The following is a 19,835-nucleotide window of genomic DNA, read 5'->3' as shown; positions in this document are numbered from 1 at the left end:
CTCACCCAGTGTGTCAGCGTCCCTACTGCATCCCTCTCAGTCATGCCCTGGGTCTGGGGGAGAGCACTGAAGTCCACTGTGGGGCCTCAAGCATGGCAGACTTGACATCCTCATTATAATCCCCTTCTTGCCAACCACTCCCACCCAAGCATCTCATTCCTCATATATGCAAAGGAATCTCTAGCTTGTTTCCGAAATACGCCTAAGCTCCATATCCCCACTGTACAAGAAGACACCCCTAAACAGGCACATCTTTTAAATTCTCTGATTCCCCCATTTTAGAGGAGATCCCTGCCTCTTCATACCCATCCCTTAATTCTTGCCAAGGATGTCAGTAGGGTGAATGAGGCATGGCCAGGACTACCCTCTCCCGGATCACCCCCATTCCTTCTACCTCTGGAAGATTCCCTTCCCAACTCCCCAGTTCCAGTTCCTCCAGATGGGGGAGTCCCCGGAAGAAAGCCCAAGGGGCACCACCACCCACTCTGTAGCCCACACTATACGGAGGACCTAGTCGCACCTCAGCAGTAGCATCTCTGGCCCAGGCTGGGCTGGGGGGCTGGGGAGGCAGACCTGCTAAGGGGGGAGATGTGCGGTGGACTCCCTTCCCTTCCCTCCTCCTCCCCCTCTCCCTTCCAACTCCCAAATTGGGGGCCGGGCCAGGCAGCTCTGATTGGCTGGGGGACGGGCCGCCGGCTCCCCCTCTCCCCTGGGCAGAGTTCCTCCCAGCTCTCCACCAGGATGGTATAAAAGGGGCCCGGGCCAGTCGTCGGAGCAGACGGGAGTTTCTCCTCGGGGTCGGAGCAGGAGGCACGCGGAGTGTGAGGCCACGCATGAGCCGACGCTAACCCCCACCCCAGCCGCAAAGAGTCTACATGTCTAGGATCTAGACATGTTCAGCTTTGTGGACCTCCGGCTCCTGCTCCTCTTAGCGGCCACCGCCCTCCTGACGCACGGCCAAGAGGAGGGCCAAGAAGAAGACAGTAAGTCACAAACTTTTGGGGAGTCCAGGGCTACTTGATACCTTGCCCTGCGCTCAGTCCCGGGGGTCCGCGACTTAAACTGAGACTCGGGATGCTCCGGAGTCTCCGGGATGGAAGGGAGATGGTGAGGGCTCTTCCTCGCGCCGCGCCGTGGGAGAGAAGGCAGTGCGCCCCGGGTGGAGGATGAACTTCAACGCCCGGGTAGTGTGTGGGGGGGCGGGGAGGATGGAGCGCCCCAGGGAGTCGGCACAGGAGGGAGTCCCGAGCGCTCAGGGTGGAGTGCTACGTGGGACATGGGGGTCTGGGCGTCGGGGGACGGGAAATTACGTCGAAGATGGGATGGGGGCGCCGCGCTGGGAGTTCGAGGTCCAAGATGTAAAAGCCATCGAGAAGGCTGGGGGATGATTCATAAGGAAAGATTGTTTGCCCTCTCTGCAGGCTAGACAGTGTTCCTGGGGCCGCGGGGGTGCGGGGCTGAGGGGGGAGGGGGCGCGGAGAGTGGGCGGATTGGAGGATGAGAAACTGGCGCGGGCTAGGCAGGGCGGGGTCCTTGCGCCCTCTGCTGATCCACACCGAGCCCCGCGCCTGCCCGTCCAGCGCTTCCCCGCGCCGAGCTGCGCGGGGTGGCCCGGCGTTATTGCCGGTCGGGGACCCCACCTCTAGACCTAGAAAATAAAGCTGGGGACTGGGCAGCCTCAAGTCTCTAAAAGAACTGGTCAGTCCCAGGAAATTGCTTAGTGTTGCCCGCCACCTAGTGGCCGTCTGTGTGGGCGCTCGCGCGGTGGGCGTGGTTAGCTAACTACTATTTGCGGACTTTTTGGTTCTTTGGCTAAGGAGCGACCCAGAGGTCCTGACTAGCTTTAGGAAAGAGGGGGTTGTCCCGAGAGAAGGCTTTTAAGATGTCTGGGCGCTGGAGGTTAGGGTGTATCCTACTTTGGGGGGTACGATTCAAGTCTCTGGGCGGGACCTCAAGCCGGTCGGCCCCGCCCCATCCTCCTGGCCCCGCCCACGCTGTCCCACCTGCCCTGGGATGGGGCGGAATGGGGGCTGGACCTCCCTCTCTCCTCCTACCCGCCCCCCCTGCCCCCGCCCCCGCCCCCCACCCCCGTCTCCACCCAAACCACTCCCCCCGAGCCTCGGGCTTGGTGGGGCCCCTCCTGCTCTCTCTCCACCCCACTCCCCTCTCTCCCCTCCCCCACGCAGCGGCTTTTTATTTCACTTGGCTTCAGCGCCGATGGGCTGGGGTTGGAGTTGGAAGCAACTCCGGCCTAAAGCTTTGTTTAAATTCCTGAGAACTGGGAAGAGTTATAGCCGCCCTGGCCAGGCGCCTCGGCGCTGTCACTGGCTCTGATGAGGAGCAGATGAGCTTTTAAGGATTTGGGAAAACGGGGAGGGGGAGAAGGAGGAGGCGGGAAACGGAAAATCCGTGTCCTTACGACGGACGCGAAAGGCGGGTAGAGCCGGGGTCCCTGGAGCCCCGGGGGGGGGCCTCGGGCGCCGCCGACAGCCCCTCCTTTCCCCTCTCGCCCCAGTCCCACCAGTCACCTGCGTACAGAACGGCCTCAGGTACTATGACCGAGACGTATGGAAACCCGAGGCCTGCCGGATCTGTGTCTGCGACAACGGCAACGTGTTGTGCGATGACGTGATCTGCGACGAAACCAAGAACTGCCCCGGCGCCCAAGTCCCCCCGGGCGAGTGCTGCCCCGTCTGCCCCGACGGCGAGGGTACGGCTCGGGGCCTGGGGCGGGGGGGGGCCGCCGGGAGCCCCCAGTGCGACCCGCGGCTCACGCGCGTCTCTTCTCCCCTAGCGTCACCTACCGACCAAGAAACCACAGGAGTCGAGGTAATCTGCCCTCGACTTTTACCACCCGCCCCCCCAAGGGTCCTTAAGCGTCTCCCGTCTCTAACCCGGCTTCTCTTGTTTCTTCTCCCCGCCAACCCCATAGGGACCCAAAGGAGACACCGGCCCCCGAGGTCCAAGGGTAAGCGCGGCCCGTGCTCTGTGGTCCGGGTTGGAGGTGGGCGTGGCTCAGGGCCTGCGCTCACCGCCACCTGCCCCTGCCCTCTCCCCTCCGCTGCAGGGACCTGCCGGGCCCCCTGGCCGAGATGGCATCCCCGGACAGCCTGGACTTCCCGGACCCCCTGGACCTCCCGGACCCCCTGGACCCCCTGGCCTCGGAGGAGTAAGTGAAGACGTAAAAAACAGGCCTGGCAGGCCCTGTGTGCTCCCCTTCAACTCCTGTTCTGGGTTTTTTGGTGTGTTTTTTGGCAGATGGCAGGCATACTTTATATTTTGAAATGATTTCAGACTTACAGAAAAGTTTCAAGACTAGTGCCAAGAACTCTCATATACACCTCAGAGTTTGTCACATTTGCTTTATCAGTCTCTATGTATGCATATGATTATTGCTATAATTCTTTCTGAACCATTGGTCCCAGATAAGTTGCTGTTATGTCCTTTTGCTCCTAAATACTTTAGTGTGTGCTTCCTGCGAACAAGGGCTTTCTCTTACATGACCACTGCACAATGATTGCATTTCAAAATTCCAACATTGATACATAACTATTATCTGATATACAGTCCCTGTCCAAATTTAAACAATATCCCAATAATGCCCTTCCTGGCATCTTTTCTCCTGATCCAGGATCATGAATTGCATTTCATTGCCAAGTGTCTTCAGTTTCCTTTACTCTGGAACATTCCTCAGACTTTTTTTTTTTTTTTTTTTTCTGTCTCTCACGACACTGAAATTGTTTAAAGAAGTCAGTTGCTTTGGAAAGGCCAATTGTTTTTGTACACTGTCTCTCAATTTGGGTTGGCCAGATGTGTCCCCATAATTAGAGTTGGGCCATGCATTTTTGGCAGGAATAGCTCACAAGTGATGTTGTTGTACTTCTTAGCGCATCGCATCAGGAGGCATATGTCAACATCCCGTTGTCGCTGGCGTCTTCCACCTTTGAACTCACTGATATCTCATGCTCTCTTCTCTCTCTTGTTTTTTCTAGAACTTTGCTCCCCAAATGTCTTATGGCTATGATGAGAAATCAACTGGAGGAATCTCCGTGCCTGGCCCCATGGTGAGTCAGCAGGGGCAGAGATTACAGAAGAGCCGGTGGGGATCCAGACAGGATGGGCCAGTGATGGTGAATGGGGGTAGTTTAGATAATTCAGGAGGTCGAGATGACCTTTGGAACCTGAAATCTAGAGAGGATGCAAGGCAACTGGGTGTTCCCAATAGGAACCACTGAGAGATAGCAAGACCATACACACATTGCACTTTTCCACAGAGGTATCACTGTGGCCTCTCTCTCTCTCTCTCTTTTTTTTTTTTCCCTTCTGTAGGGTCCTTCTGGTCCTCGTGGTCTCCCTGGCCCCCCTGGCGCACCTGTGAGTATCCAGGATGTCATCATGTACCACCGTAGGCTTTGGTCTTTAGGAGGGAGGATTGGGAAGAGGGCAGGGTAAGTGCTCCAAGAGAGCTCTTGGTGATCTGGGGAAAGACTGGCAAGAACCTGTCCTTCAACCAAATTCTTCTTTCCTTGTCTTCCAGGGTCCTCAAGGTTTCCAAGGCCCCCCTGGTGAACCTGGCGAGCCTGGAGCCTCAGTAAGTGACCCCCTCAACTTGTGTTCTATACAAATACACACCTCCTCTACATATATGTGGATTCTCCTATTAAAGGACCTCTCCACCCCAAGCGTCTGGGGTCTTCCCTACCTCCTCCTTCCAATCCCAGCCTTCCTCTTCTTTTTTTTCCCCTTATCTTGGTCTTCTAATCTTCTTTCTTCCTGTTTCTTCTAGGGTCCCATGGGTCCCCGTGGTCCCCCTGGCCCCCCTGGCAAGAACGGAGATGACGTAAGTAGCCCAGGCGGGAAGATCCCATCTAGCCACCCCCACACACCTCCGTGGGCTAGGTCCCTGTAATCTCCACGCCAATGTCCCACCACCTTTGGGAGTGATGCCCAGAGAAAGGAGGCTGAGTTCTCCCTAATACATGGGACTGCCCTTGAACAATGATCTTTACCCTTTGTGGGATGTTTCCCCATCTCCCCAGTGGAGGTGATTGGCCCTCTCCTCATCCCAGCCACCTTAAAGCATTCTCCAACCACCTCCCTCGGGGTGAATGACTTCCTTAGGCTTAACGGCTCTGGGTACCTCAGATTTGCCCTCTATATATACCGAAACAAACAGAAATACCTTTGGAGGGAGTCAAAAGTCACCAAACAGAGATTTCACAGTAGATTTAAGTTGAGCTCTAAATTCAAAGATAAGATTCTGAGCTCCTAAACCTGATCTTCAACAATATCAAGAAAACCCAGACAGACCTTCCACACTTTCCCAGCCATGGGGGGCATGACCATGATAGCCTTTTCTCTCCCTTTCAGGGTGAAGCTGGAAAGCCTGGTCGTCCTGGTGAGCGTGGGCCTCCTGGGCCTCAGGTGAGCAGGAATGCCGGGCCCGCCGGGACCTTCCCTGCAGGTGGGCTTCACTTGGGAGCTGTGTCCTCAGTTGCTTCTTCTAATGGCCCTGCTTTTCTCCTCTTTTTCTTTTATCTCCAGGGTGCTCGGGGATTGCCTGGAACAGCTGGCCTTCCTGGAATGAAGGGACACAGAGTAAGTCCCTTCTGAGCCATCTAAGCTTCCAAAGTCCCAGTATCCTACCATTTGGGCCCCTTTCCCCAAGGGATCCTGTGTGCATTGTGGTGGGTGGCAGCTACAGAAGTCCCAAGGAATAGAGAATAGACATCTAAAAGAACTTCCCTCCATTGGGAAAGAAATCTGAATAAAGGGATTGGGTGAGATCTTGGCCCAGTTGGGGTTTTGTCTACTTGCAGAGACAGAGGCTATGCTGACCCTCTGAGTTACCTTCTCAGGTCCGAGTGGGGACTGAGGTGGTCCATCCCTTCCATATGCACTCACCTTGGTCCTTCTTCCTGTCTTAGGGTTTCAGTGGTTTGGATGGTGCCAAGGGAGATGCTGGTCCTGCTGGTCCCAAGGTAAGAGGTTGTCCGAATGTCATGGGCCTTGTCCTCACGCCCTCCTAACCTCCCAAGTCCCACTACACCAATGAATTGCTAACTTTGTTTTTTGTTCTCTAGGGTGAGCCTGGTAGCCCCGGTGAAAATGGAGCTCCTGGCCAGATGGTGAGTGTGTTCAGTTCTAGAAGGAAGAGAGGGGACAGGGTATAGGGGCAAGGTGAGGTTTGGGGGAAAGTATGTGTCTCCCATCTCACTTGGCTTTTTTGGCTTTTGTTGTCAGGGCCCCCGTGGTCTGCCCGGTGAAAGAGGTCGCCCTGGAGCCCCTGGCCCTGCCGTAAGTCCTCCTGGTCCCTTTTGGCAGGGGGATGCCTGGGTTCTGGAAGGGGTTTCTGGGGAGTTAACAGGGCCTGGCCAGTGCTCAGTGAATGTAACCCGGACTTGCCCTCTCTCTCTCTCTCTAAAAGGGTGCTCGTGGAAACGATGGTGCTACTGGTGCTGCTGGGCCCCCTGTGAGTACGGCCTCTGGACCTCAGTACCTGGGACTGGGGAGGGCTCTCAGTGTCAGCTCTTGGGGTGGGCCCCGTTGCTCAGAGTCCCAGGACCTCTGCTGTCCCAGGGTGTGACTTGCAGCTGCCACCTGCCTTCTTGCTTACACTTCCATGCTGTTCACAGGGTCCCACTGGCCCCGCTGGTCCTCCTGGCTTCCCCGGTGCTGTTGGTGCTAAGGTGAGCACCCTACCCACGCCTGCCCCCACCACCCTCCTCTGAGCGCAACACTCACAGGCTGAGGGAGGGGTATCTCCCTACTCTCCAAACCAGAGGGACCCAGAGAAGCCTGTTTCCCCAACACCTTTGTCCTGGAATCCCCTTCTCTGACCTGGGAGTCCTGATCCTTGGTCTCCCATCCTTGCCCTCCACACACCCCACAACCCTGACATCCAAACGTGAGATTGGGCTCCTGACATGTCCTTTTTTTTTCCCATCCAGGGTGAAGCTGGTCCCCAAGGAGCCCGTGGCTCTGAAGGTCCCCAGGGCGTGCGTGGTGAGCCCGGCCCCCCTGGCCCTGCTGGTGCTGCCGGCCCTGCCGTGAGTGTCACTTCCTCCTTCCCCCAGGGCTGCTCCCCAGTTCCGAGTCCTTGCCTGTCACTCATCCACCTCTCTATCTGTGCCACAGGGAAACCCCGGTGCTGATGGACAGCCTGGTGCTAAAGGTGCTAACGTAAGTACCCTGCAGGTTGCAGAGCTGCCCCCCAGGACCCCCTTCCACGTGCCCTCCACCCCCTGGGCTCAACTTGTTCTGCCTCCCACAGGGCGCTCCTGGCATTGCTGGTGCTCCCGGCTTCCCCGGTGCCCGAGGCCCCTCTGGACCCCAGGGCCCCAGCGGTCCTCCTGGTCCCAAGGGTAACAGCGTAAGTATCACTGTATCACCTGTGCCCTGCCCCACATGCCTGCTCCAGTGTGGCCCTCACCTGAGCAGCAGGAGGATCCAGACCAGCTGAGTACCCTCCAACCCACTCATCCTCTCTTGCTCCATCTTGCAGGGTGAACCTGGTGCTCCCGGAAACAAAGGAGACACTGGTGCCAAGGGAGAGCCCGTAAGTCCTCCTGCGGCTCAGCCTATCTGCCCTGGGGACCCCTTGAGGGAGATCCTGGGAGGATGGGAGCCTGGGTGCCGGGTCAGCCTCTCACTGCAGGCCGCCCCCCGGCTCTCTGCCCTCTCTAGGGCCCCACTGGTATTCAAGGTCCCCCTGGCCCTGCTGGGGAAGAAGGAAAGCGAGGAGCCCGAGGTGAACCTGGACCCACTGGCCTGCCCGGACCCCCTGGCGAGCGTGTAAGTGCCACCTCTTTTTGCCCCCAGCGCCAGCCTGGTGCCCCCGTGTCAGAGCTCACTGGCCTCCTCTCCTCCTGCAGGGTGGACCTGGTAGCCGTGGTTTCCCTGGTGCAGATGGTGTCGCTGGTCCCAAGGTAACTTCTCTTCACCTGCTGGGATGCTGACCCTGTTGCTCTGCGGGCATTACCTTCCTTTCCCCACGCAGTCACCTCCCACCTCCACCCCTAGTCGTCAGCACTCCATGCTGTTCACACCGGGCTTCACCTTGACCTCCCCACTGCCACCAGTGCCCCTCAGAGCACTCCCCACCCTGCCTTCACCAGGAGGACTAAGACACTGGTCCATGGTGAAGAAGCCCAGCCTTAAGACCCTAATTGTCCCTGTGACTCCCCCAACCAGGGTCCCGCTGGTGAACGTGGTTCTCCTGGTCCCGCTGGGCCCAAAGGTTCTCCTGGTGAAGCTGGTCGCCCTGGTGAAGCTGGTCTGCCTGGTGCCAAGGTGAGCCATGGCCCCTCTCTGCTCAGCTTGTCCCCAGACCCTGCCCATCCTGTGTGGGCTCTGGAACAAGGTGCCCTGGAGCAGGACCGTGGGTCTGCCCTCCGAGGTGCCCTGTCACTTCCTATGTCTCCCCCCTTCCCCTCACCTGCCTCACGACTCTCTGCCTCCCCCTAGGGTCTGACTGGAAGTCCTGGCAGCCCCGGTCCAGATGGCAAAACTGGCCCCCCTGTAAGTATGACTCCCTCTGGGTCCCTACCACTCTGCTGGCCAACTGCCCTGTTCTTACCTCTCACTCCCAATCTTGTGCCTTCCGTCTTTAGGGTCCCGCTGGTCAGGATGGTCGTCCCGGACCCCCAGGCCCCCCTGGTGCCCGTGGTCAAGCTGGTGTGATGGGATTCCCTGGGCCTAAAGGTGCCGCTGTGAGTATCCATTGAGGAACATTGCAGAGCCAGGGACGGGCACTCCTAGGAGAGGAGTGTCCCGGGCTCCAGCTCCAGCTTTGCCCCTGGCCTGCTGTGTGGCCTGAGGCCACTCACTGCCCCTCAGTCTCCCCATCCATAAAATGGGAGACTTCTCCTGGCTCTATTCCCATTGCTCTATCCTGGGATATAAGTTTTGTTGGAGCCCCCCCCCCCCCCACACACACACACACAAACACACACGGGTAGACTGGGCCTTTTATACTCACCCTGAAATCTTTCTGGGTTCTTTGAGGTTGAAAAAGAGGTGTCAGAGGAGATGGAAGCCCTTTGCAGTTCAGGTCACCATAGATACATGGTGGCAAGAAGGATGGGAGAGGATAGGGGACAGCAGTCCGAAGGAGAGAAGTCTCAGGGGAGAGGGCTCAGGGAGACACCAAGGGACCAGCAATAAAAGCCAGCAAAGCACTTTCCCAGGACCAGAGCTGGGAGAAAAGAAAACCATTAAAAATTTTTTTGCTCAGGGTAAACAGGAAGAACCCAGGAGGCCTGGTTTCCCACTTAAGCCCCCTTAACTATGATTCTTCCCCCACAGGGAGAGCCTGGCAAGGCTGGAGAGCGTGGTGTCCCTGGCCCCCCTGGTGCTGTTGTAAGTATCTTCCCAGGCTCCCTGTCCCCTCACTGCCCCAGCTCATGACACAACCCCCTCCTGCAGGGAGGGGGACAGAGGCCACAGCCCCTCACCAGGTCACCTGCCCAGGCACCCCATCCACCTGTCTGCTCCTAGTGGCTGCCCTCCTCACCTCTGCTCTCTCTGCACAGGGTCCTGCTGGCAAAGATGGAGAAGCAGGAGCTCAGGGGCCCCCTGGCCCTGCTGTAAGTGTCCCCGACAGACAGCCTGGGGTGGGGGCACCGTGGAGACACCCCTCCCCCTCTGCTCCAGGGCCTTCCAGTGACCACAGCGTTCTCTCTGTGACAGGGCCCCGCTGGCGAGAGAGGTGAACAAGGTCCTGCTGGCTCCCCCGGATTCCAGGTGAGGCCTCATGGGTGGCGGAGGGCAGATGGGGCAGTTAAGTTATGGGGTCCCCTTTGTCCTTTTTCTGATTCTAATCCTGCTCTCTTCCTCCCTCCCCCATTTCCCACCTACAGGGTCTCCCTGGCCCTGCTGGTCCTCCCGGCGAAGCAGGCAAACCTGGTGAACAGGTAAGAGACAGCATTGGGCCAGAGAGGTGGGGAATGCAGGGTGAGAGGCCAGCCCTCCCTAGCTAAGCAGATAACTCTTAGCTAGAGGGATCAAGGTTAGATGCCCCAAAGGACTTCCGGTCCTGAAGGGAGCCACACAGAGGGAAGCATGATAGGATCTGGAAGTCTCTCTGTGGCTGCTGGTCCTGAGGAATTTTTTTTTTTTTTTAGAGTTGCGGGGATAACTGACTGTCCCTTGGCCCAGAGTTTGGAGAGGAGGCTGTCTTTGACACATCCCTAGGAGGAGGAGAGGGATAGCCCCAGTTCAGTGACGAGAAGGGGTTGATGTCTAATGACAGACCCCAAGGGCCAGCCCCCAGGAAGAGAACAAGAATGCTTTCTAGTGGAGGGGCAAGGTGGCATTGGCTCACTCTGTCCTTTCCTCCCCCTCAGGGTGTTCCTGGCGACCTTGGTGCCCCCGGCCCCTCTGGAGCAAGAGTAAGTAGAGCCTCTTGCTGCTCCTGCCAAGATGCCCTGCCCTTAGCCCTGTCCCTGGAACAGCCATCACCTGCTCTGTCCTTCCCTTCCAGGGCGAGAGAGGCTTTCCTGGTGAACGTGGTGTGCAAGGTCCCCCCGGTCCTGCAGGTCCCCGAGGAGCCAACGGTGCCCCTGGCAATGATGGTGCTAAGGTGAGGGCAGCATGGGGACTGGGTCCAGCCCCTCTGGAGTCAGGGGTGCTTGGTTATGGCCAAAGCTGCCCAGGTGTGGCTGAGGGATGGGAGGGGGACAGGACTGGGTGGGGGCCATGTGAGTCCTCAGGTTCTGGGCTAGGAACCTTTCCTCTTAGCTGGTGCTGATCTTATCCTGGGCACTGAGACTGGGAGATATCAAGAGGGGGCTCAGGGCTGTGACCCACTCCTGGGACACCAAGCCTCATGCCAATCCTCTTGGTTGTCACCTAGGGTGATGCTGGTGCCCCTGGAGCCCCAGGTAGCCAGGGCGCTCCTGGCCTTCAGGGAATGCCTGGTGAACGAGGTGCAGCTGGTCTTCCTGGCCCTAAGGGTGACAGAGTAAGTTCAACAACCCCCACCTCGAGCTGTGTAGGTTCCCATCTCTTTCTCCCTCTGCTTTAGATCCTCCAGCCTCTCTCTTTATCCTCCCTGGGGTCTTTCCCTCTTCTCCTTAATCCTCCCTTCTTCCCTTCTGGCCTCTTTGTGGGTAAATCTGCTTCCCTCCCCATGAATTACCATGGTATCAAGAGGAAGAGTGACCTCCTAGATGAGGGATCCCTTATTCATCCCTCTACACAAGGCACGGACCTCTTAACCTAAGTTCCACCAGCCCCCAGGCAGGCACCTTTGCCTCTGGAAGGTCTTGAGTCCTGAGCACAGGTCGAGACAGGGGCAGAGCTGGAGAGGAGTCCCAGACACGAGCAGGATGCTCTGGGTCACCTCTCTGACCCCCACTGGAAGTCTCAGGCTTTCGTGTGTCTTTAGGGTGATGCCGGTCCCAAAGGTGCTGATGGTTCTCCTGGCAAAGATGGTGTCCGTGGTCTGACTGGCCCCATTGGTCCTCCTGGCCCTGCTGGTGCCCCTGGTGACAAGGTGAGGTGGCCCCACCATCTTCCCAAACACAGCTTCCCCAGCAGGCCTGAGCATGTCTGCCATGCTCCTGGCATTCTGAGCTGGTCACCTGAAGTGGGAGGACCAGAAGGGAGGGGAGGCTGTCTGGGATCATCCGCTGGGAGTACTCAGGGTGTGCCCCTGACCTGAGCCTCTTGTCCCTCCCTCTCAGGGTGAAGCTGGTCCTAGCGGCCCTGCTGGTCCCACTGGAGCTCGTGGTGCCCCCGTAAGTACAGAAGACCCACACTCTGCCCTACTTCCTGGCCCTCTGTCTAGGCCTCCTCTCCCTCCACTCTCACCTGCTCTGTGCCCTCGGGAAGGCTCCTCAGGGCCCATCTTCCCCTCCACCCTGCCCTGCCCTCCCCCACCCAGGGCCCCTCTCCAACCTGCCTCCTTGTCTTCTAGGGAGACCGTGGTGAGCCTGGTCCCCCTGGTCCTGCTGGCTTCGCTGGGCCCCCCGTGAGTACCAAGACCCCTATCATTTTCCATCACCAACTGGGACCCAGGACCTTGGGTGACTGCATGAGGACAGTGGCATCGGCCGGAGTCAGGGGATGAGGGTGGATTGTGTCCCACTCTAGCATCTTTCTGCCTGGTGTCATTGTCCTTCCCCAGCCCTGTGGAGGCACCTGATTCCCCACACCATGTCCCCCTCCTGCGCTCACCACACTCCCCAACCCCTCAGGGTGCTGACGGCCAACCTGGTGCTAAAGGTGAACCCGGTGATGCTGGTGCTAAAGGCGACGCTGGTCCCCCTGGCCCTGCTGGACCCACTGGACCTCCCGGCCCCATTGTGAGTATCTCACCCTCTGGGTCCCGAGTGGCAGACGGGCAGGCCTGGGCTGGCCTGTTCTTCACGGCTCTGTGCTCTCCTACAGGGTAACGTTGGTGCTCCTGGACCCAAAGGTGCTCGTGGCAGCGCCGGTCCCCCTGTGAGTAACTCAGTCTGTTTTTCTACTGGGGCTCATTGCAACCTGCGTGGGGAGGTAGGGGTGGCCGGGCCAGCTGAGGGGCCTGTTCTCCTTCTGATCTCTTTGTCTCCTCCTGCCAGGGTGCTACTGGTTTCCCTGGTGCTGCTGGCCGCGTCGGTCCCCCCGGCCCCTCTGTAAGTACCTGTGGTGGGGATTCCACAGCTCTGGAGTTGGGGGGTGAGGGGCACAGGTGAGGGGAGGGTGGTGAGTCCATCTGAGTCCCTCAGTGGTACCCCGGAATCCTGTGGAATCTGACAGCACCTCTTCTCCCTATCCAGGGAAATGCTGGACCCCCTGGCCCTCCTGGCCCTGCTGGCAAAGAAGGCGGCAAAGGCGCCCGTGGTGAGACTGGCCCTGCTGGACGTCCCGGTGAAGTCGGTCCCCCTGGTCCCCCTGGCCCTGCTGGCGAGAAAGGATCCCCTGGTGCTGATGGACCCGCTGTAAGCTCGAGCTCCGGGCAGGGGGGTGGAGGGTCCAGAGCGGGGGCGTGAAGGGTCCCCGGCCACTGCAAGGTGCCTCACCTTCATCTCCCTCCCACAGGGTGCTCCCGGCACTCCCGGACCTCAAGGCATTGCTGGACAGCGTGGTGTGGTCGGTCTGCCCGGTCAACGAGGAGAAAGAGGCTTCCCTGGTCTTCCCGGCCCCTCTGTGAGTGCCCCCCTCACCTTGGGGAACCCCAAGAAGAACCATCCCAGGACTTGGAGGCCACAGGATGGGGGCGTTGGGTCCAGAGAGGCCAGATATGGTAGATGAACCTGGGGCCCTAGGGCCTTCCCCCACCACCCCCTCTGGTCTGACTCTTTCTTCCCCCTCAGGGCGAACCTGGCAAACAAGGTCCTTCTGGAGCAAGTGGTGAACGTGGTCCCCCTGGTCCCATGGGCCCCCCTGGATTAGCTGGACCCCCTGGCGAGTCTGGACGGGAGGTGAGCAGTCGCCGGCCCCATGCCAGTGCCCTCAGCAAGGCCATTTTGGCCTTTGCCTGAGCCTCCCTCCCCCTGCCTAATACTCACCTGTTGGCCCCTCTCTGCAGGGATCTCCTGGTGCTGAAGGCTCCCCTGGACGAGATGGTTCTCCTGGCCCCAAGGTAAGATGGCAGCACCCTAGGGCTGCAGCCCCAGCTGCCGCCTCCCTGCCCCCACCTATTCCCTTTAGCTGGGACCAACTCATTCTCCCCTCCTCTACCCACCCCCACCCCAGGGTGACCGTGGTGAGACCGGCCCTGCTGGACCCCCTGGTGCCCCCGGTGCCCCTGGTGCTCCTGGCCCTGTCGGCCCTGCTGGCAAGAACGGTGACCGCGGTGAGACTGTAAGTAGCCAGACTCTGGCTCGAAGTCGGGGGGGCAGGGACTCTCCGGGCCTGCCTACTGGCCTGCAGATGGACATCTGACCTTGCCTGGGCTAGGGGAGAAAAGGGTGTCCTGCAGGATGTCTGGGCCCCTGGCCTTCCTGAAAACCTGGGCCACAGCTCAACCTGAGGCCCCTCTCCTAGATAGGACCTTGCCTCCCCTGAGGGTTGGGGTTTGCCCCAGGTGCCCCAGCTCACATGAGGCCTGAATTCACCTGAAGGCTCATCTGGGGCTCGGGAGGGATGGACATGTGGGAAAGGACATGAGGAAGGATGGATGTGGCCGAGGGGTGGTTTCATCCTGCAGCTCAGGCTGTACCAGGATCTAACACGCTCTTTGCTCCCTCTCCCCTCCAGGGTCCTGCTGGTCCTGCTGGCCCAATCGGCCCTGTTGGTGCTCGTGGTCCTGCTGTAAGTACCCTGCTCGGGCCCTCATGTCCTCAGTACCTGGCCCTGGTGTGGACTGCACCCCACTCAGTGCTATGGAACTTCTGTCTGACAGCCTGTTCTCTCTCCTCTTCTAGGGACCCCAAGGCCCCCGTGGTGACAAGGGTGAGACAGGCGAACAGGGTGACAGAGGCATAAAGGGTCACCGTGGCTTCTCTGGTCTTCAGGGTCCTCCTGGCCCTCCCGTGAGTATGCCTAGCACCTCCAGCTACCATTGAGCCCTGTTATACAATGAGGGGGGATTTTTGCCTCAGTATCCCCTCTAGACAGCCTCCTCCCTAGTGGGCACTGGAGTGTGAAGATTTATGGGCATTTCCAAAAGGCTTCTGGGAGGACGAGGGACACAAAGAGTGGTTGGGGTGTACCCGTTGGGACTAGATGTCCAGAATAGCAGGGCAGAGGGTAGGTTGCTGGCCACGTGCCACCCACACGGAGTCTACACTGACTTTGCATCTGTCCTTCAGGGCTCTCCTGGTGAACAAGGTCCTTCTGGAGCTTCTGGTCCTGCTGGTCCCCGAGTAAGTCATGCCTCTATCTATCTTCTCTTGCTGGGGCCCAAGTCCACGCTCACATCAGAGCCCTCTGCCTGGGACACAGCTGTCCCCACATGTCTGTACAAGGGTCTGGGGCAAGGGTTGGGAGAAGGGAAGAAGGCAGCTGGACAACCTTGCCTGACTGTAGGAATGAACACTCATGAGGCCATGGAGCCCAAGACAGGCAGGGAGGGTGGTGGGCCTCTCCACAGAGTTGGGCTGGTGGAAATTCGCTTTCTAGCGGGCTTTCTCTAACCATCTTCCCCTTCGGCAGGGTCCCCCTGGCTCTGCTGGTTCTCCTGGCAAAGACGGACTCAACGGTCTCCCAGGCCCCATTGGCCCCCCCGGTCCTCGTGGTCGCACTGGTGATGCCGGTCCTGTTGTACGTAGCCCCCTACCCTATCTGCCTGTGGCCCTCAGCCCCAGGGGCACTTGGACCCTGGTAATCCCGGCTCTTCTCCCTCTCTGTGCAGGGTCCCCCCGGCCCTCCTGGACCCCCTGGTCCCCCCGGTCCTCCCAGCGGCGGTTTCGACTTCAGCTTCCTGCCCCAGCCACCTCAGGAGAAGGCTCACGATGGCGGCCGCTACTACCGGGCCGATGATGCCAACGTGGTCCGTGACCGTGACCTCGAGGTAGACACCACCCTCAAGAGCCTGAGCCAGCAGATCGAGAACATCCGGAGCCCTGAAGGAAGCCGCAAGAACCCTGCCCGCACCTGCCGCGACCTCAAGATGTGCCACTCCGACTGGAAGAGCGGTGAGGGCATGCCCCAGCAGTGCCTTTCCTCCTCCTCCTCCTTCTCCTCCTCCTCCTCCTTCCAGGACAGCGCTGAGCCCTGAGGGGTGTGCCCCACCTCCCATAGCTCCCTTGACTCCGTCTTGCTCCGTCCCACTGCAGGAGAATACTGGATTGACCCCAACCAAGGATGCAACCTCGATGCCATCAAGGTTTTCTGCAACATGGAGACAGGTGAGACCTGCGTATACCCCACTCAGCCCCAGGTGGCCCAGAAGAACTGGTACATCAGCAAGAACCCCAAGGAGAAGAGACACGTCTGGTACGGCGAGAGCATGACCGACGGATTCCAGGTACGTGAAGCCAGACCTACAGCCACTCTCCCAAGATAGGCTGGTGCAGAGCTCAGAAGGGGCAAGAGGGGAGGTCCTGGGTAGCGGGAGTTCTGGGTCTTTGATACTGGCTTAGACATTGGATGCCCATGGATGAGCAAGGGGTCCTCCTTCTGGATGGGAGAGGGGTTCACTGGGATGCTCTGAGAGAGGACCCCAGGGAGGGAGGCCAGCACCAGAGGCTCCAGCATAGTCACTCACTCGCTTCTCCCTCCACCCTCCTACCCCACAGTTCGAGTATGGTGGCCAGGGCTCCGATCCTGCCGATGTGGCCATCCAGCTGACCTTCCTGCGCCTGATGTCCACCGAGGCCTCCCAGAACATCACCTACCACTGCAAGAACAGCGTGGCCTACATGGACCAGCAGACCGGCAACCTCAAGAAGGCCCTGCTCCTCCAGGGTTCCAACGAGATCGAGATCCGGGCCGAGGGCAACAGCCGCTTCACCTACAGTGTCACCTACGACGGCTGCACGGTGAGTCCCGGGCCGGGCTCTCTCCATAGGCCATGCTTGCCCTCACCCTGCCACTCCCACCCGGTGACACCCTTCTCCGCTTGTCTCCCCTTCACCCCAGAGTCACACTGGAGCCTGGGGCAAGACAGTGATCGAATACAAAACCACCAAGACCTCCCGTTTGCCCATCATCGATGTGGCACCATTGGACGTTGGCGCCCCAGACCAGGAATTCGGCATGGATATTGGCCCTGTCTGCTTCCTGTAAACTCCCTCCCACCCAACCTGGCTCCCTCCCACCCAACCCCCTCACCCCTGACCCTGGAAACAGACAAACAACCCAAACTGAACCCCCCAAAAAGCCAAAAAATGGGAGACAATTTCACATGGACTTTGGAAAATATTTTTTTCCTTTGCATTCATCTCTCAAACTTAGTTTTTATCTTTGACCAACTGAACATGACCAAAAACCAAAAGCACATTCAACCTTACCAAAAAAAAAAAAAAAAAAGAATAAATAAATAACTTTTTAAAAAAGGAAGCTTGGTCCACTTGCTTGAAGACCCATATGGGGGTAAGTCCTCTTCTGCCCGTTGGGCTTATGATGCCCCAACACTGCCCTTTCTGCTCCTTTCTCCATCCCTCCTTTGGGCCTCCCCTCCACTGCTCCCCATATCGAAGTCTCCCCAAAAGACACAGGAAACAATGCATTGTCTGCCCAGCAACCAAAGGCAATGCGAAAACACCAAAGTGACCCCTACGCTCCCAGCCCACTCCCCTCACCCAGCACCCCCAAACCCTGGGGGGACCTGAGTTTCTCAGACTGCCAAGGACACCTCACCATCTGGCATTCCCGTGGCTCCTGCAACAATCCCCTCTTCGTTTTCAAGGGGGCGTGCTGGGGGGACCACTGGCCCCTTGCTGCCTGCCGGGTTTGGAGGAAAGTCAGGAGGGGCTGCGACAGCGTGCGGAAGGAAACATCGGATTCATTCGGGGACACGTGTCAATCCCCCCGTGCGACAGGGCTGGGTGGGAGAGACTGCTCTGTTCCTTGTGTAATTGTGTTGCTGAAGGACTACCTCTTCTTGTCTTCATGTGTCACCGGGGCAACTGCGTGGGGGTGGGGGTGGGGGCAGGGCAGAAGGGGCTCCCCATTTTATATCAAAGGTGCTACATCTCTGTGATGGGGTGGGGTGGAGAAGGAATCACTGGTGCTATAGAAGTCAAGGCGCCCCACCCCCAGGCCAGCAAATGTTCCTTTTTGTTCAAAGTCTTTTTTTATTCTTTGGTTGTTGTTTTTTTTTTTTTCCTTGCGGATGGGGACTCGTGAATTTTCTAAAGGTGCTACTTAACTTGGGGGGAGAGAGTGTCGCAGCTCGGTGCTCCCTTCCACCCCCTCTCCGCCCCCCTGGCCGCTTCTCTCTCCATCTCTCTCTCTCTCTCTCTGAAACCCGCTCCTCAGCTGCACCCCATCCTCACGGCCTCTCTGTCCTGTGTCCTCTCTCTGGGTTTCAGAGCACAACTTCCCAAAGCACAAAGCAGTTTTTCCCCCTAGGGGTGGGAGGAAGCAAGACTCTGTACCTATTTTGTATGTGTATAATAATTTGAGATGTTTTTAATTATTTTGATTGCTGGAATAAAGCATGTGGAAATGACCCAAACATATCTGCAGTGGCCTCCTGATTTCTCGCCTTGGAGTCTGGGGTTGGGGGTTGGGGGGGAAAGCCTGGGGAGGGCGTTTTGGTGGGGGGGTGGGCTCTCCTGTTTCTTGCCCCTTCCCCCACCCACCCACTCCTCACCTAGCATCTTCCACAGTGGCTCCCCTCTTCCTCTTGCCTTTCTTTTTTTTTTTCTTAAGATTTTATTTATTTATTCATGATAGACACAGAGAGAGGCAGAGACACAGGCAGAGGGAGAAGCAGGCTCCCCACCGGGATCCCAATACGGGACTCGATCCCAGGACCCCAGGATCACACCCTGAGCTGAAGGCAGATGCTCAACCACTGAGCCACCCAGGTGCCCCCTTTTGCCATTCTTATGCCTTGACCCTTTCCCCCTCCCTCATGCAGTCTTCCTGGCGAGTCTCCCAAATGCCTTCTTCCCTACAGTGCCACACAGGCCACTCCCATGTGCAGCAGCACGCACCTGTGCACATGCCTCCTTTCAGATCCTTGGCTGCCCAAACCTCAGGCCTACTCTCCATTAACATCACTGACACTGCTCTTGTTCTGTGCAGCTGTGGGTACCCTGCAGGGTTGGGGGTAGGGTGGAAGGCACCGCCCAGCGGGCACTGGGAGTCCCACGCATGGCTGACAGAGGGTGGGGCTGGTGAGGAGTACCTGGAAGCCTCTCAGCAGGGCCTCTCCCTGGGCAAACATAGAGGGTCATCTGGCCTCTCCTCCCTCCTCAGGGCTCACTCTGAGCTCCCCCAAAAGAGCAAGAAGCAGGACAGTTCAAGAAGGGTCGCTGAGCCTGCCCTGAGGGCCTGAGAGAGGAAAGGAAGGGCTCTGGCCTTTCTGTCCCAGGGAAAGGGGGAGGCAGCAGACCTGCCCTCAGAAGAGCTTCCCCAGGGCCCTCGGAGAGCTGCAGTCAGGCACTTACAGGGTGTTGTCATGCAGGCAACAGACCCTGACCCTGACCCTGACCCTGCGGGGTATGTACCAGGTCGCTCTTGGCCTTCTAAGTCCTCATAATCCCTCCGTGCAGAGTGGCCTGGAGGGTCACTCTTCCCATTCCCTGCATCCTGCCCATTCCTTATCCCTTTAAAAAAAATTTTACTTCCTCTGCCTCATTATCTCCCTCCCTTCCCTTCTGCCTCCCCTTCTGCCTGCCCTTCCCTCCTGCCTGCCTGAGAACCTGAGCACCCCCCAGCTGACTGGTCAGCTCCCCAGGCTCAGGGAAGGGGGACAGCAGTGAGCAGTCACTGGGGACACAGAGGTCTCCAGAGAGTTGGAAGTCTGGAGTAGACCAGGTACCCGGAGACCTGGAGACAGGGAGAAGTTGAAGCTGTGCCCCCACCCACCCACCCAAGGTCTCGGGGCCTAAATCTCAAAGGCAGGAGGAAAGGCCCATATCCCTCCCTTGAGTCTCAGAGAAACAGAGTCAGAGAGGCCACCGTCAGCAATGCTAACGCCATTGCTCTCATCAAGCGGTCATGAAGATTAATTGTGGCTTTTAATAATTCATCATTAGCACTTCTACCACAATCTGGACAGTGTAGAAAGGGAATTTGTCTCAAGTGGTTAAGAAATTATGACAAATAAATGAAGGTTTCTTCATATGCAAACTACCCGACCTGTGTGGCAACTGCTGGGTGGTGATGAGGCCCATCTACCCAGGCCTCCAGCCCCGGGGTGCGGGGGCAGGAGAGGGCTCTGCGCTGACTTAGCCCATCCTCTGCTGCACCTCGCCTCCTGGGGGCAACCAAGGCTCTACTTGGCTGCT

General features: G+C 58.4%; 1 protein-coding gene across 2 annotated transcripts; it reads left to right on the top strand.

Moving 5' to 3' along the window:
- The first annotated feature begins 750 nt into the window (after positions 1–750).
- On the top strand, positions 751–18,052 carry COL1A1 (collagen type I alpha 1 chain). 2 transcript variants are annotated; one of them, XM_025439941.3, is made up of 51 exons: positions 752–983; positions 2,516–2,710; positions 2,795–2,829; positions 2,933–2,968; positions 3,068–3,169; positions 3,993–4,064; positions 4,330–4,374; positions 4,538–4,591; positions 4,787–4,840; positions 5,371–5,424; positions 5,545–5,598; positions 5,928–5,981; positions 6,084–6,128; positions 6,244–6,297; positions 6,428–6,472; positions 6,636–6,689; positions 6,951–7,049; positions 7,138–7,182; positions 7,274–7,372; positions 7,505–7,558; positions 7,687–7,794; positions 7,875–7,928; positions 8,194–8,292; positions 8,467–8,520; positions 8,613–8,711; positions 9,307–9,360; positions 9,534–9,587; positions 9,691–9,744; positions 9,861–9,914; positions 10,347–10,391; positions 10,484–10,582; positions 10,856–10,963; positions 11,390–11,497; positions 11,688–11,741; positions 11,921–11,974; positions 12,201–12,308; positions 12,394–12,447; positions 12,567–12,620; positions 12,765–12,926; positions 13,027–13,134; positions 13,302–13,409; positions 13,517–13,570; positions 13,684–13,791; positions 14,188–14,241; positions 14,355–14,462; positions 14,742–14,795; positions 15,085–15,192; positions 15,284–15,566; positions 15,708–15,898; positions 16,170–16,412; positions 16,513–18,052. In XM_025439941.3, the coding sequence occupies exons 1-51, from the start codon at positions 893–895 to the stop codon at positions 16,657–16,659; spliced, it is 4,383 nt and encodes a 1,460-aa protein (XP_025295726.1). In that variant the 5' UTR covers positions 752–892; the 3' UTR covers positions 16,660–18,052. The 2 variants fall into 2 exon arrangements, with proteins under 2 accessions (XP_048970024.1, XP_025295726.1); XM_049114067.1 differs by lacking the exons at positions 12,765–12,926; positions 13,027–13,134 and having other exon boundaries at positions 751–983.
- The last annotated feature ends 1,783 nt before the right edge of the window (positions 18,053–19,835 follow it).

Source organism: Canis lupus, chromosome 9 (genome assembly GCF_003254725.2).
Source record: "Canis lupus dingo isolate Sandy chromosome 9, ASM325472v2, whole genome shotgun sequence".
In the NCBI taxonomy this organism is placed as follows: domain Eukaryota; kingdom Metazoa; phylum Chordata; class Mammalia; order Carnivora; family Canidae; genus Canis; species Canis lupus.
This window is presented reverse-complemented; position numbering and strand designations above follow the sequence as displayed.